Source organism: Neopsephotus bourkii, unplaced genomic scaffold, assembly GCF_033783945.1.
Source record: "Neopsephotus bourkii isolate Nb327-2 ecotype Australia unplaced genomic scaffold, CSIRO-AGI_Nbou_v1 NB_1767, whole genome shotgun sequence".
Lineage (NCBI taxonomy): Eukaryota > Metazoa > Chordata > Aves > Psittaciformes > Psittacidae > Neopsephotus > Neopsephotus bourkii.
In genome coordinates, this window is record NW_026902241.1 from 9,348,483 (window position 1) to 9,365,320 (window position 16,838).

General features: G+C 37.0%; 1 protein-coding gene across 24 annotated transcripts in view; it reads left to right on the forward strand.

Annotated features, from left to right (window-relative positions):
- The window catches only part of AFDN (afadin, adherens junction formation factor), a 112,887-nt gene that overhangs the window by 69,436 nt on the left and 26,613 nt on the right, over positions 1-16,838 (forward strand). For all 24 annotated transcript variants that reach the window (XR_009729287.1, XM_061378599.1, XM_061378609.1 and 21 more), the window contains 4 exons: positions 49-192; positions 693-891; positions 2,252-2,355; positions 4,883-4,969. Coding sequence is in view for 23 of the 24 variants with exons in the window: in XM_061378599.1 (XP_061234583.1) it covers positions 49-192; positions 693-891; positions 2,252-2,355; positions 4,883-4,969 (534 nt within the window). In the remaining variant the exon portion in view is untranslated. The remainder of the gene's footprint in view (positions 1-48; positions 193-692; positions 892-2,251; positions 2,356-4,882; positions 4,970-16,838) is intronic.

Sequence of the window (16,838 nt, forward strand, 5' to 3'; positions counted from 1 at the left end):
CATTCTGGTTTGGATTTTTCTCTTACGACTGTTTTTCCTTCTCCCCAGGCAACCACGTTGCTTACTATGGACAAATATTCACATGCAGATGTTCCAAATATTAACAGTACTTGCTTTAAGCTGAATTCTCTGCAACTACAAGCTTTGTTGCAGAATTATCACTGTGCTCCAGATGAACCACTCATCCCAACAGTAAGTCTCTTCTGTCACGTACTGTGCTGTTTTAACGTACCTGAGCCATTCGCCTTCTGTGGATATATGTGTCACGGTGGAGCTGAAAGTCCTGGTTTACACAAGTTGTCTGTTTCTTTTCCTTTTATTTAGACTTAACAGAAGTCTATATGCATTAAACAGAATGTCAGAACTTTAAAGCTGCTGTGATTCCACCTCTGCACATGCATGTTCTCTGTTAGATATTTTTAAATATAGTTCTCATTCAGTAAAAAATGCACCACAGATTTTGAAAATACTCAAGTAAATGCTTCTGTTATATTCTCTAACTACATAATTTGTGATTTAATCTAATAAAGCAATATGGCGTATTGACTATACGTAGTGGAGCTAAAGAAGTTTTATATCTGATAATTTATTATCAGAATTCCTTTTTCTTGCAGTCTTACTATTTTCTTGATGTTAGGGTTTCAAAATCATCATCCCTTAATAGTAACGATGTCTTTCTGCCTTCTGTCCAGGAATTGATAGAGAATGTAGTAACTGTTGCAGAAAATACAGCTGATGAACTTGCTCGCAGTGATGGCCGGGAAGTCCAACTGGAAGAGGATCCTGACTTACAGCTACCTTTTCTTTTACCAGAAGATGGCTATTCCTGTGATGTTGTCAGAAATGTTCCAAGTGGTTTACAAGAATTTTTAGATCCGCTCTGTCAAAGAGGTTAGTTCTTGTGTTGTTTTATAATTATCTCCTTTTTTTAGTGTAGTGAACACAGATTGCAAATTACATTCTAGTTAAATGTAAACCACTTTATGTACGTATGTTTCAGTCTTTTTATACTGTGTTCTTCAATTGCTTATTTTTGCAACCCATAGAAAGTATGCAGGATTTTAAATTTCTTACCCTTTTTCCCAGTCCCTTTAATTGAATTTCAAGGTTCTAAATAAGCAGTGCTGAGTTAACTAGTGCCTACTGAAACTTTGTTTTGCCTTTCCTCCAGAGCCTTTTTGGATTTTGGTGCTAGAGCAGCAAAAAATCACATAAATGTAAATTTTGTAATACTGAAATACTTTCACAGTTAATGCACTTTTAAAATGAATGTGAGTTAAATAGGCCACTTTTTTTACTCATCAGCTGCTTCAATATAATGTTAAAACCCCCAATCTTAAAATAGTTCTTTTTATGTTCATCAGAATAAGAATGTATGTTCAGTGAGTTGCAGAGGATGCAGTCTTTAGACTAAAGGAGACTAGTATAATTAATTCTTTACCTAAGTATAGTTCATTTGCCATACAAATATCTGTACAGTTATTACAAGTAAGGCCTTTTTAATGCATACTTTCAACACTTTACTTTTTACGTATCTCTTAAATTATGCTGAGGGCCCGGTTTGCAGTAAATCAGTTTAAACTGAATTGCTGAAAGATGTCTTCGTGAGGAGGAGGATCTTGATTATTTTGATGGAGTGCTTTGAAATTTTAACGTGATGTGGCTATTCACTGACCCTGATTTAGGAGTCAGTGTTGGTTGGATACCTCTCAGCTGCTGTGGCTCATTTTCTCAAAATTCTAGTAGTTGCTCGATTAACAGGGAAAAATCTTAAACCAACTCCCACTTTTAATTGCATAGTTGCATTAAAAAAGTAGTGAGTCCAGGTGAAGCTGCATCTCTGCCAAATCTGTGCTAAGACAGCTAGAAGCAAAGTTACTTAGCAAAGCAGAAGACTTACTTGGTGCTATCTCATAGTTCTGGCGATCTGTATTAACAAGATGACTTGGCGTTTAATGACTTTTCTGAGTCTGGTTCGCACAAGCAGTATTTTGCAGCCTAAGAGTTTTCTGTGAGCTTATAGTGTTTCTAAATACATGTTTCTCAGGAGCAATAGCTATAGAACGGTAGGGCTTTGTAGATAATATAAAATTGCAGTGAAGCACATGATGGCATTTAAGATGCCAGATTCAGCATACTAATGAATATAAAAAGATAAATACTGCTATTTGGAGTTTCCTTGTGGCAGTCCATTTGATTTGACTTTGTTGAGAGAATACCATGACTCTAGTGATGTTACTGTCTCTTACAGGTTTTTGTAGACTCATGCCTCACCCACGATCACCAGGCACATGGACAATATACTTTGAAGGTGCAGACTATGAAAGTCACCTATCACATGAGAATGCTGAGCTAGTAAGTACTGATTCAGTGAACAGTTTGCCACTGTGTTTCATGTGATGTTTTAATTCTGATTAGCAAGAACAGGATTCATCATTAAACTTAGTAAACATCAGTGATTTGGTAAATTTAAGGAGCTGGGGTTTTTTGAGTGTTTTTCTAGGCTGTTGCCTAGATGATAACGGTTCTCGCATAAGCGAACTTTGACTGTTGTGTTCCCCCACCCTGGGGCTAAACAGTGGAGTAATTGCATTTAAACACAGGCAAAAATGTATATGGACATGGGTTTGTAAATAACTTGTAATGTGAATGCAGCTACTGCTTTTATTTATAAACTGGCAGTTACCAACTGAATGTTTAGTATTAAGTTGTGATCTGATACTTTTTTTCTGCTAGATTTTCAGGAAACAGTTTTGGTTTTTCTTTTTCATTATACTTGTTAAAGAAGGGTTTCACTTCAGTGTGAGATGGTGCTTTTTTTCTGGTGGTGGGGGGGTGTTTGGTTTTTTAATTTTTATTATTTGGGGTTGGTTTTGTGTTTTTGTTTGCTTTTTTTTTAAATATCCAATAGCCAAGAATCTCAAAGTTACAGAACAGCTCAGTTTTGGAAGATGGTGACTTGCTGTATAAAATTGGTAAACAGAAATAGCTTCATGTTTATAATTAATATTTCAGTGAAATAAGGAAGGTCAACCTGAAACTAGAAATATCTTCCTAAGGCTTTCTGTGGGAAATACTTGCCCCTCACTGTTCAGAGGGACTTGAAATCTTCATTTACTCTGTTCAGAACCTGGCATTTTGAGATGACTTCATGCAGTCTTGCTGCAGGAGCATGAAGACCATGTTTACTTTGCAGAAGATAGCATCTCCTAAATCTGTGTGACTGGTGTAGCAGAGCCCAGCCCTAAACCGCTAAGTCAGGATCCACAAGCTTGCTATCTTGATAAATGGGCATTTGACTGAGGAAGGTATTGCAGGGGCATTCTTGAGACATAATGCATCACTATATTGGTCTGAAGAAATAAGTTTTTTAGAGCTAGAGGAAACTTCAATCATCTGAAGTTATACTAGGTACTTTCTATTCATACCAAAAAAAAGAAAAGTTTTAACCAGTCTTCCTTGTAAAGGCTTGATAAAGAAATGCAGGATGAGTGGATGCTACTGTTTGATTCATCCGTAGAAATGAATACCATGTAAGACTGTTCAAATAACCTCATCTAATAATTCTTCTATCTTTTGTATGCATCTTAACTGAATGTGGTAGGCTTCAGAGTTCTGAAAGTCGTTAGTCTTGGTGCCTGAGCAGTGCTCTAAATCGCCTCTTGGTGCAACATGCCTACATAATCTAAATACTATATAAATGTTCCATTTTATAGCTATGAGGTCGGGGTTTTTTTGGTTGGGTTTGTTGTGTGTTCAGGGTTTTTCTGTTTTGGGTTGTTTTTTCTTTTCCTACACCCCAAGCCAAAACTGTTCTCTCAGTTGTGTTTCTGTTGGTAGTCTGTGGAATTGCCCAGACTAAGCAGTCCTCCTCAGATTTTCATTGAAGAATTTCTTTTATTCTTAGACCAAGAGAGAAATTCAATATAGACAAACTAATAGCAAAGTTATCTTCACAGCAGCTTACCTTTTCCAGTGTGTATGGTTTTTTGTTGACTTAGTTTAATAATGTTTATCTTTTAAATTAATGTAAAGACTCCTCAATAAAGTAGGAACAGATTTTGTTCTTTTGCTGTCCTTGGCACAGGAGTGATAGACTACTCCTGGCTGAAAAACCGCTTTCTTTTCTAATACATGAATTTAAATTTCTTTTAAATTAACTTCCTTTGCTTCTGTTTTTATTTTGTTATGGGTCTTGTGGAACTTGCAGTTAGGTTTGACTATGAATACAAGCTTGGGTGCTTTAACTTACATGCTTCAGGTAATGAAGACTGGGATGGCAACTTTTTGAGTAGAGGGAACTGACAGTGTTGAAAGGTAAAAAAAAATGCTGAGCATGTTCAGGGGCTCGGTTTGCATTTAACAGTTTTCAGAAGTGAAATTTTTTTGAACTTCCAGGATTTTGACACTTTGTTTGAAATTAATTAGGTTCTTGATATATTTGCAGAATTATTATATCCTGGATGCAGCACTAAACCCTGAGCTCTGTCCATCACCCTCACCTTTCTAATTGGAGCCTACTGAGTCTGAGCTTAAGTTTTCATTCAGAATTCCTGCAGTCTTACAGACCTGTTCAGATTCAAATTATGAATCATTAATAATCTCTGCTGAATTAGAGACGGAAGAACAATGGATAGACTTAAAAAGCTTATCAGTGTTCATAACACAGGTGTAGTACTTGATAATATGAATCCATATTAACCAAAGGTTAGAGATACAACCTTGAAAATGGAGTACCAGACATATTATTTAGGATGTGAGATCTGCTGCTGTACTAACAACTTAGTTTTAATTGTAGATGAAATACTTTGCACGGTAATTTTCCTAGCTTAGCAGTGAATATGAACTCTTTTTTTCTTATTTCCCTTTCCCTGTTTGATAGGCTCAGCCTTTGAGGAAAGAACCTGAAATTATCACTGTAACACTAAAAAAACAGAATGGAATGGGCCTCAGCATTGTTGCTGCCAAGGTATGGAAGTTAGTTTATTTAAATGTTATTGGAAAAAGCTTGCTTTTTAAAAATAAGCCGACTATGGAAAATGTTAATGGAAAAATCTATTTCCCTGAAGTCTGTTGTGCACATCACGTTGATCATAGTTCTATTCTGGCTGGGGAATGTTTCTGTAAAATACACAGATGTGAACATACAAGAAAACATAATATAGATGTAGTAAAGACATCTAAGTTTAAACCTCTGCTGCAGCTTTATTCATTTTCCAAGCCAAAAATTGTCAGTGTTATTAAACGGAGTTAATAAACAGGAGTGTTTAACATTTCTGCTGAAAAAACCCAGAATTATCTAGGAAAGAAAAGCAGTGAATATAAATAATGTGTGTATTTTTTTGATAGGTAAATAAACCAATTCAAATACACACATTAAAGTCTGTGTACTTTCTGCTATGAAGGCAACACCTTATCTTTTGCAGTGTACAGATACATGTCTTTACTTCAGTTTTGCTTCTTTAAGAGTGCTAGTGTTATTAAGTAGCCTGGCGAAGGAGGGCGTATCTCTTGCTCTGACTTGCTACAATTGTGGGTGTATACTACTTTTAGTAGTACTTGATAGTAATGTACAGAATGCACATAACGACTCCAGCCACCAGATGGAGGACTCCACTAGCTGGTTTTGCTTTATTAACTGAGTCACATAGGAGACACAATCTTTTGAGTTTTAAGCATGTTATAAATTATGCAACGGTGATATCCAAAAGCCCTTGTTGTGGTTATGTGGTTTACTACAGACAGAACAAGTCCAGTATCTCTCCACTGTGTAGCACATGAAACTTCAGAATGCTGTAGTCCTCCTTGGCACTTGGTGCATGGGCTGAAAACACGATTGTTTTACTGCTTTTAAGTTCTCTCACACAGTTAATTGCTTATTAAAAGTGCTGTTTTTTTCCCTACGACTGCTCATTTCACAGTTTGTACTAGAAACAGTATCTTGCATGGTATCAGCTTTTAAGATTTATATCTGGCATCTGTAAAGGAATACCAGGTATCAGGTGTATGTTGCTAACAGTCAGCAGTTACTGAGGAAACTATTCAGGTCTGTAAAATGTAACTTGATATTCTACTCTTATTTTGGTAGAGTGGGTTAATAATTCGACAAGTAAATATTAGATCTTCAGATACGCCAGATTAAAGGTGTATTAGACTTCTGACATCTGCCTTTCTGTTTAATATTTCAAAATGCACAGTGGAAATTTTATTTTTCTTTTTCACTTTAAGCTCTGAAATCGGATTTCTCATGTAGAGAGAAGCAGGCTACAACAGGAGGGAAAAGTTTGTTTTCACTGGAGCTGGCTGGTTTCTGTACACTGTTTTAACTGACACGTAATCTCCATTAGCAGTATGTAACAGTGCCACTGGTCAGTGTATAAGCTTGATTTGAAAGGGTCTTAGAAGTTGTGTAACCTATTTCATGGTTTCTTTAACATGACCAGTGACATCAGCAAGACATGAGTAGTCTTCATCTCAGCTCAGTTGCAGAAACACTGGCTCAGGCAGTGATTATGTTTCATCTTGCTGCTGTGTGCCTCCCACAGTAGTGTCATTCTGATATTTTAAAATGTCTTAAATTTCAATCTGAAATAAGTAAGAGACAAATTTTTATTTTAGTTTCAGTGTACATCGATGGAAACTTGCTTAATTGAAGAAATTTGGATAGAAATGCTCATCTTGCATTAAGTGTTGAAACAAGTTGCTGTAGTAGCTAAATACGATTATATTCAAGAGGTTATTTCAAAGGGTTCGAAGTTGTTTGTTGTAAGTAATAAATAGCATGTTGTTACTGTAATAGGCATCAGAAAAACAACAGAGTAAGAAAGAATAACAGTCATTAATTTTCTCAGTCTGGCCGGAGCAGAACAGATTAGAGAATTAAGTAACTGTGACTGAGAAGCTAGCAGTAGTGGGTGGATTTTTGTTTTGGTTTATCTTGTTGGCTTTTAGTAAGAATTTTTTCAATATGTCTAAAATTTGGTGTCTTTTACCAACGTAAAAATGAAAATTCTTATTTTTTCCTTTGACTGGGGAAAATGGAAGAAGTTCAGCAGACTGCTAAATTTTTCCAAATGTTAATTGGATAAAACACCTGAAATGAGAGGGAGGCACAAGTGTGAGAATAGATTCAGGTTTTTCCGACTTTTTAAATAGTAAAATGTTGGCTATCACATGCTTACATGAAAGTACCTCCTTGTTGAAGAAGTGAAAGCTTACGCTCAGTTTCAGAAATACACAGTTACTGCTGCTACAGAGAGGATCCCAGTTTGATTGCTGACCCAGTTACAGTGATCGAACTGCTGGTTTCCAGAGTGCTTCAAAAGTGCTGTAATAAAAGAAAATGCAGTGGCTGGTCAACATGTGGCCCTGCTCCAAGCAGTGAAAGACAACCGTGAATCTAGTCAGTTTGCTTAGAAAAACAGTTGTTTTTCCCCTGTGATGTGACGAAATAGTTGCTCTCAGTAACATGTTGTGACGGTGCCTTTGCATGTCAGTGCAGACCTGACTTTGTTGTGAAGTCTTAATGGAATCCTGATACTTGTCACTGGCTTTGGATTAACATGCAGGTTGGTGATATTCTAGAGCTGAATGAAATGGGCAGATTCTCAGAGATCGTTTTGAAAGATAATGCCTACCAACTTGCTTTTCTTCCTTCTACCCACTGGAAAAAATCTGCTTTCTTAGTAATCTGTGCTCATCTCTGAGAAAACATCCAACAGATTCATCATTTAGTAATTACTTGAATTTTGATTAGATTGCTGGGTTTTGTAGATCAGTAAAGCCTGTGCCAATTAAGAGTTTTTAATGGGAAAATTCAATACCATACTTCACATACCCCTTACACACCAAATGTGTTTAATTACCAAGTGATTGTCACACCTTCCCTGCTGCAGTTGCACAAAAGATGATTGGAGTTGAAGCAATGATTATACAAGCAGAGAAGTGACGCAAGTTGCGCTGAAATGTTGTGCACCTGCTTTTTTTTTTTTACGATAGGTGGTTTCAGTTTGTGATACTAGGTGATTGCAACCACATTGACGTTAATGTGAGAACAAAACACAACCAAAGGAGATGAGTCAAGGAGTGTATGAAAGTGTTAGGTCCCTGGGGAATCTTGTATTTGTACCTTTTTCCACGTAATGACGGGTAAAATGTTTAGGTGTGTTCCTTCTAATTAAATAAAATATGAATAGCTGTGAAATAGAAGTTTTAGAGGCCTGCCAGGAGTGCCAGAGAGGAGAAATGCTGTGCATTCACTTCATTTTGCTGTGAGGGCGTTTCTGAGGCAGGACAGCCCCTTTTGAGCAAACATGTAGTAAGCATGTACACTATATGTGTACATACCAGAGAAAACAAGTTTAGTTAGGAAGCAACTGTTAGCTGCCAGAGCACTGTAAACATTGTTGTGTGTGTTAGGAGGTTGTTTTTTTTTTTAAACTTGGGAAAATACCTAATAGCATTTCTTAAACTGAATACTTTGCATAGATTTTTATTTAAAGTCAAATTGTATAGCTTCAGATGTGATCCAAAAAAGGTAACTTGTTCTACCCTTTTGTAGGTGTTGCATGTTTTCTTACAGTAGTACTCCTGTATCTTTATTAGCAGTAGCTTTTATAATAGGTGTGTGGAAATGTAGTTAGTAGGAGTGGTTGGGCAGCGGGAACAGTTGCTTTTTGAGGTTGTGTGCAGACTTTGGTTGCTGTAACCCTGAAAGATATTTTGATGTTAAAAGCTGCCAGACTCCCAACCACATTGTGGTTAAGTTTTTATGAAATCCAGATGATTTGGAAGCAGTGTGTGCATGCAGTTTACTTTAAAAATATATCGCTTTTTGGGGGCTTTTGCATGTGACTTCTTAGCCATCTGTGGGCCAGCACATTACTTCCTGTTTAATTTGGAGGAGGTTTTGTCTTTCGTACAAAAGGGCTCCCTTTTTGTTTTTCTTTTTTCTTTTTTTTTTTCCCCCTAGCAGTTTTCAAAGTTTAATAAAGCCTCTAAAGTAAATGGAAGTCAGAAACAGCATAACTGATTACGTAAGAGCCTGAATATTGTATTGGTTATAGCTGGTGTTGATAAACGCTACCCTGTGTCATAGCATCCAGCTCTGAGTTATCTTGATGGGTATCTTGGAAAATCAAGCAGACTAGAGCGGTGGTTGCTGTTGAGGGCTGGAAGAGAAGTGGAGAATTGTTTTTTTTCTTTCAAGGATCTGTAGTCCCGGAGATCAAAATGTGGTTTTCTGTTGTTGGAAGAACAGAATCCATGGTAAGTCTGTTCAGGTTTCTGTTGGGACTTTCTCTGAAGTTTTAAATACTCTCCCTGTACTTTTTCCTGCTCTCTTGCTTGTTTAAACCTGCCAGTAGTTATTTGTTCGTGTAGCAACGATGTAATACAGCATGCAGTTAAATATAGTCAGATGTTAGTAGCTAACTTCCTAAAATCTAGAAAGAAAAAACTAATTTTTTAGCTTGTTCTTCATACGCACTTCTCACATTTGTGGAAGTGTCTATTAATATTTAAAGTTTCAGGTGTGATAACTACTGTTTTACTGTGGCAGAGCATGAATAGCATGACCTGTGATCTGTTTACTTGTCATATTTAGTTGGCTTTAATCCAGGTTCCTCTAGAAGTCTGGTTTTCCCTTATAAAATCTTAGAATAATTGAAAATGAATCCCCAAACAGTATATATGTAAGATTTTTAATACTCTCTAGACCCTTCTGAAAAGACCAGAACATGCAAATACATTGGAGTTAGGATATCTTATGTTCAACACATTCTCAGAGTACAGGCATTTAAATTTGTTTTAGATTGCTGCTGCACTGAAGAAAGCATTCCCGTGTTCTGCAAGAATGACAGAGAAGGTTTTGTTGATTAATCTTTGCATGCTGGTTATATTCATTAGTATGCTATGATTTAATTCTTTAAAGTATGACACACTTCAACTTTTTCCTCTGTCATCTTCTATTAGGATAACAGAAAAAGTTATCTTTAAATATATATAAGCACTTCAAAATGCAGATGTATATGCCCCTACTGGCATATAAATCAGTGTATTTTCTAGGGGGCCTTAACAGCTGGTCAGATTAAATATTTCCAGAGCGCTTGCTAAAGTGGGATGAGATGGTGATGAGGTGTTTCTTTTTTAATAAAAGCATTTCAAGCAGTGTGACATTTCATCAATCAATACTTCGGGGAAGGGACTTTTCTAAAAGCAAGTGTGTGGCATCTTAACGTATTCTTATTATTAGGCAGCCTTGTTTGTTTTCGAAGGTTTAATTAAATCAGTCAAAGTTACTTTCTAAACTGCTGCTCGTCACTTTATATTTAACAGCCAGTTTAAGGTGTTAAATTTGAAGGGGGGTTCAGGCTGTTGGGAATATTACTTTTGATGTGAACTTTTTCTGGAAGTTTGTTTTACAAATATCTCATAGGAGTTCTGCATAGAAGGAACAGGCTTAAACATTCAGTTAGAAATTTTTCTTCCCCCCCAGTCCCCCAAGTTGATGGTAACACCGGTAACAGAATATACAGATACGATTCTCTTTACCCTGTGTCTGCAAATATGTACAGTTGATGGGAATATTTTTTTAACTGTTTGTTAGCTCCTTACTTGTATTCCACGTTTTAAGATTTCTTAAGATTCAGATGCCTTGGTGTCTGAAGTCTTCTTGTGTCTGTGCTTTCTAAGTATTTAAGGAAAATTTCTGACCTTTCCTCCCAGCATAAATTAATTGAGATGTTGGAGTAAGATGTAGAAGTTGTTTTATTATGGTTTTAATCTTTGATACTAATTCACATCAGCAGTCTGAACTACTGATGTTGCCTTAACAGGCTTCATAAGCAGAACTCAAAGTAAAAATACAGTAATTGTTGTTTAGAACACAGATTTCTCAGTATCGCAGGAGCAAGATGGCGTGTAAGTAGCCAGTTTAGTCTTCACTGTGAACAAATAAGTAGCTGTGTGTTAGCAACTTGCCTGTTTCTTGTCAATTCATAACTTCTGGTGGGGTTTTTGGCTAAATTTTGGTACCCTGTAGATGTACTATAAAACTTCGCTAATGCTTTCATATGCTGTGTAAAAACTAAAGCTTATGCCAGCACAGCATGACTTTTCTTCTCACTAGCTGTGAGACCGCAGCTTTGCTCAAGTAGAGTATTTTTTGTCTTTTTCATTTGCTTATGTTTAGATTGATACTGCAGATGGGTGACCCAGACCCTTGTACTTAATGCCTTCCAGAATAGAGTGGGGTTTGGAATTCAAGTGCCAGTTTCTCCTTGCACTAACACCTTCTGCATGCGGGCACTAGCTAGCAAGCATGAAAAAGTTATAGTACACTTACACTTTAGCTAGAATTCTTCTACCAGAGTTCATTCAATTTTGGCATTCAGATAACTTCCAAAATTCTGCTTAGATGTATGTTAATACATCATTTTAATATTAAGTTTTTACTCCTATTGATGTAGGAGACTTTCAGAAGTGAACAATTTCTGTGTAGACTTACACCTGTTGAGTAATACTCTCAGCTGGAGTAGAAATTGGGGTGTTTAATAGTACATGGCAGTGTACATGTGAAACTGTAGAGCAGCATTATGAGGAAGACTGTGCTGGGGAGGGGGCGTGTGTTTGCTTGTAAGTCATGCTCAGCTATAGAGCCAAGAGACATATCTCCAAAGAAGTGCAGAGATACAGGGTGGTTTATTTTCCAAAATAGATTACCTGGTATGTCTTGCCTGTAAAGCTCGATCAACAGACCTAATTAAACTGAGGCATTAGTTCAGAGTTGCCTTAGCAGGGAAGAGCATCACAGAACCTGCGATACAACCTGTAGATTTATATGTAACTCTGAATAGCCCTTAGCATGTCACTGCTCATAGAGTATTTATAGCAAATGTATGTTAAAAAGTTAACTCTTGTTTGGGGAAATAGAGGTCGAGCAGTGTATTCTCTTTGAGCTCAAAACCAGGCTTTTCCCTTTAAAACAAGAGAGAAACAAATGAGAAAACAGGCTTGTTTATTTAGTTTCTTTTGTTAAAAATGAAGAGTGCTTTTATGCATTTGTAGAATACCATATGATTCTGAAATTGCAGTATTTATATTGAGGCTTCCTTTTCAGAAAGATTAAGAAAGACTAATAAAACTTTAGTCTTTTATGAATGTTGCATATGAATCATTTCCCCTTTACTTAACCACTTTTCATATTTCATGAGGAGTTAGGTAGGAACCGTTGAATACTTGATTCTAGTCTCAGAATGAGACTTCAGGCCAGTTGCTTTAGCTAGTTTGTTTAGTTGCTTTGGTTTTTGTAAAAGGAGGCATCTTTTAGAAACACACAGTTTCCGGAATGTGAGAGAAATCACATGGTTACAAATATATATCCTTCAGTTCAGCACTCAGCAACAGCTATTTTCTGTCAGCATGCCTGCTTTCTGTGTTAATCTAATTGCCTAATTGAGGTTTCTGAATACCATGATTGGATAAAATAACCCAACAAATGAAAACCAAAAATCAGTGCTGTTTCAGGGAGCCCATTACAGAACATCCTGGTTTCTTTGGTCTTTTATCTCCTGGGAGAAGCACGCTTTAGTAAGATTGAGAACGTACTGTTAACTTGCTTACTTTGTGTGTAGGTCAATTTTGATTGCAAACATCTTTCTATAAAAAAAAATAAAAAATTAACAGGTAAATCTAGTTCCTTCAAAGAGAAGAACAGAACTTTTCAGTCCTTTACTCCTTTTGGGACTATTTATAAATAGAGCTTCTAGATACGTTGGATGTAAAGTTTCTAAGTTGTCGGATGCTTCAGTCCTATGGTTCTGTACTGCGTGCAATCTAGATTTTTTATCCTCTGAATAGTAAGGCACTTGTTTTTTCATCTGTTTTTCCACCCAGTGCAACTTAAAGGGAAAGTGGTCATAGATGTTAAATGTTTCTTTACCAGTGAATAATGTTGATTGCCAGCGAACTTTGAATCTCCACCTGTTTTAATTGGACGTGTTTTGCCCGCTACTGACTGTACTTCCTCCATCTTCAAAAAAGTTCTGTGTTTTCCACCGCCACCATGGAGGAGGATTTGTGAGGGGAAAGCTGAAGTTTAGAGCGTGGGTCAGTTCTAAATTCCTTTTAAGTCAGGGTACAGTGTGACTCAGAGCAGCTGCGGCCACAACTAACAGATCATTTTTACATACGGTAGGCTGGTTCACCTCATTTATATACGGAACTTATATGTGGCATGCTAGGAAGTATTTTGTCTAACAGTGACAGATTTCTACAGTCTCTGTATTGGTCTCAAGACATCTGAGTCCTCTGCTTTCTCTGACAAAATGTGGGGTTTTTTTTCTTCTTGTCTGCAAGTCCAGAGAAGTTTGCACTCATTGAAGGTGGGCCCAGTAGCTACGAAGTTGTCTTTTCTTATTCCTCAGGGCTGACAACAAGTAGCTTAATAAGCTGTAGATGTAATACGTTCAGTACATGCAGTAGGTAAATATGTATTCATCCAGATACAACCTAAAAAAAAATAGATGCAGCTTCAGGGAATGCAAGTGTTTGGGTGACCAGAAACCTTTCGGGTTTGCCTCCTGGAGAGTACATTTGTAAACCAACTGCATAGTTTAGTAAACTGATATTCTTTAAAATGCTTACAAGCTTGGGTTATTTAAATGCTTCTAGACTAATTATGTGCCAGGGAGGTCAGACTGAGACTTGATTCTGTTGCATAAACTTGCCTTAAAGGATGTTTATAAAAACTTAGAGGTCTCCTGTGTCAACTTAAAAGTCTGGAATCAGAGAATTAGATAAAAATCAGTGAATTCTACTCTGGGCGTAGGCTGGTATCAGGCTTGATAGCTACATTTGTGTCTTAATTGTTTTGCAGGCGTTGTATGTAGTTGCAGGGTGGATTCCGTCTGGTTTTGAACTGTTTCATTTTTATACAGTACAACAGAAGCGTAACAAAAAAGAGTGCTGAGACACTGGAAAAGGCTGCACAAGGAACCTGTGGCTGCCCCATCCCTGGCAGTGTTCAAGGCCAGGTTGGAGGAGGCTTGGAGCAGCCTGGTCTAGTGGAAGGTGTCCCTGCCCGTGGTAGAGGGTTGGAGCTACGTGAGCTTTAAGGTCCCTTCCAGCCCAAACCATTCTATGATTCTATGACTGACTTGGGTAAACAGTGCAATCCTTGAAATATAATGAGAGATACCAGATCCTAATGATTCAACAAGTTGTATTTGCTTGTGCATACACATAGATGCACATGTGATATCTACGTTATTAAAGTGAAATATTTTTAAATGGTTGTGTATTTGGGCGAAATCCGAGAAAGTCCTGAAAATATTTTAAAAGAATCTCTGATGTTTTATGTGAACCGTTTGTTTTGCCATGTAGTCTTGGCCTCTGAAGCTGCCTAAATTGGAATGTTACTTTGAAAAGGCTTGTAATTATGACACTTTCTTGTGGATTCAGTCAAACTATAACTAGACAGTGAAGATATCTTCACTTTCGAACTACTCTTGTTGCTATTTATGTGAAGCTTGAAAACATTTAAATGTTCATATATTTAAGACAGAAACCTTTGGTACTGAAAGTTCATTGGGAACTTTTTTGCATTTTATGTAAAGAAAAGTACTTTTTGATATGTGTAACGTATTTTTAAAAAATGTTATTGAAGTGTATTCCTTTCTTTAATTAAATGTGATTCTTCCAGTTTTTACTGGAAGCTGTTCCTTGCTCCAGTTTTATTGCAGTGATAAACAAAGTATGGGAAGCTAAGCAGGTATGGGCAAGTGATGGTTTAGAACAAGTAATGACAAGACTTTCCTGTTAACTGGCAGGAGAAGTACCAGTTTGGGTAGGTGCTGTACCTACAGATATGTTTTGCAGAGGCATAGTTTTTCCTTAATTACTTAATACTATGATCTTGCTGTTGTTCCTAACAACTGGAAAGATGTTTCTGTAATAGTTTTCATAGTTTTAATTCTAATTACAGGTAGTGAAAGAACTAGGTAATCCTACAGATCTAAAACTTACAAGAATATGACTAACCTGATAGAAAAGTACATCTAGTTCGTGATCCACCTAAGCCAGTTGTGGAGCATGATGTTTGAGTAGCATGATGTTTGAGGATGGGAATAGCTTAATTGTTCAGAGGTTATAACCTCATCAACAGATAGAGACTTTCATTCCTGCTCTGATACCTTTGGACTGGGGGTGCTGGTAGGGCGGCATGGTGTCTCAGCACCTCAAGCTCATCACTTGGTGAGAGGTCCTCACATGGTGTTGCGTGGCATGGCATGGCATTGGTGGCTTACCTGGGAACCAAGCAGTGTGCTGACGCTCAGTGGATGAATTTACCTGTTGTTTCCACCATGCAGTTACAGCTGCTCGTGCTGGCAAATACCAAATGGAAGGGAGGAGAAGGTAGGATTTTTTTCTGCCTCCTCTTAATGCTTCCATGGTGATTGAGTCACCAGCTTGTGGGCCAGCTGTGATGCTGCCATTAGGAAGACTGTATCTGATGTTCCTGTTATTCAAACTGCTACTTTATCTACAGTTGTGCTATATGGCATGTTCTGATTTTATGGCTGATATATGTGAGCCAAAGTTTCCTCTGTTACTGACAAGGAAGTCTTGAGTTATAGAACTTATCTTGTGACATAGCAATAAAATATTTCTCCTTAAATACTTCCTCCTGTCATTTTTGATAATTCATCACTACTGTGGTCTTGCACATCCTCAATTTTATATACTTCTGGCGTAGGAGTAATTGCTTCTTTTTTTCAGCACACTGTAGTTTATCTGCTTCTTGTCTTCATTGGTCTGATTACTCCATAGAAGTAGCTGTATTTTTTTTTTTCTTTTAATGCTACCTCTTCTACAGTAATTTTTTAAGTGAATGCAGTATTTTGAGCTCAATCCTGTTAGAGCAAGGAGGGGCTTGCAAAAGAACTCTTTAACTGTCAAACAAGTATGGACTCCTGTACACTGATGTGTTGTTTGATAGATGGCCCAGATGATAAGCGGATGTGATGGAAAGGGACTAGTTTCTTGTTAGGCTGTCTCAAATGCTAAGGTTAGATTATAATATCCAACTCATGCCTTTGGCTTATTTAACATCATAAAAGTCTTGTAGTCAAGCAGAGAATTGTGCCGAGCTTAAAAAGGGCAAATAGTTTTGGGTGTTTTGTATTTGGCTTTGTGAATATGAGAAAATGTGTTGTAGGTTCCAGTATGTTAATTGGGGCAGGGAATAAGCCATCATTACATACTGCCTACATTCTTGCTTTCCACAGTCATCTAACTTCTCTACAGTTGCATTCTTCTGTTTGGATTAACGGCTTTGCAGATACATATACTTCTGGTATTCAGAATTGGAGAAAATTGAGTGAAAAGAACATGTACCGTGTTTTTGTTACTGATATGTCATTGCTCTGTCTTGTTTGTACCGGAATAGTTTTAGTTATGTTGACCTTTATATTCCTTTGAAAAAACAGAAGGTTAATAAGCAGTTTACAAAGAAACCTGTTTTATTGTAATGTTGGTACATGATGGGAGAAAAATCCATGTGCTTTGTATGAGGGTTTTGCTTACTTTGGAGATCAGTATGCATGTCTAACTACACATTAACATCCTTGTTGTGTCCTTATTTACTGTACATTTCCTTCTAATGCAGTTTCTTATGTTTCAATAGATAGTAAGAATTTTGATTCAAACAACTGTAAATCTTTGGGTAAAAGTTGGAGGAAGATGATGAGTTAACTTTGAGGATGCTTAAGTGAAAAGTCTTCTCAAGTGTGAGGGCACTGGCATGTTGGTAGAAACATGTTAAATGGCATGTGAATTGG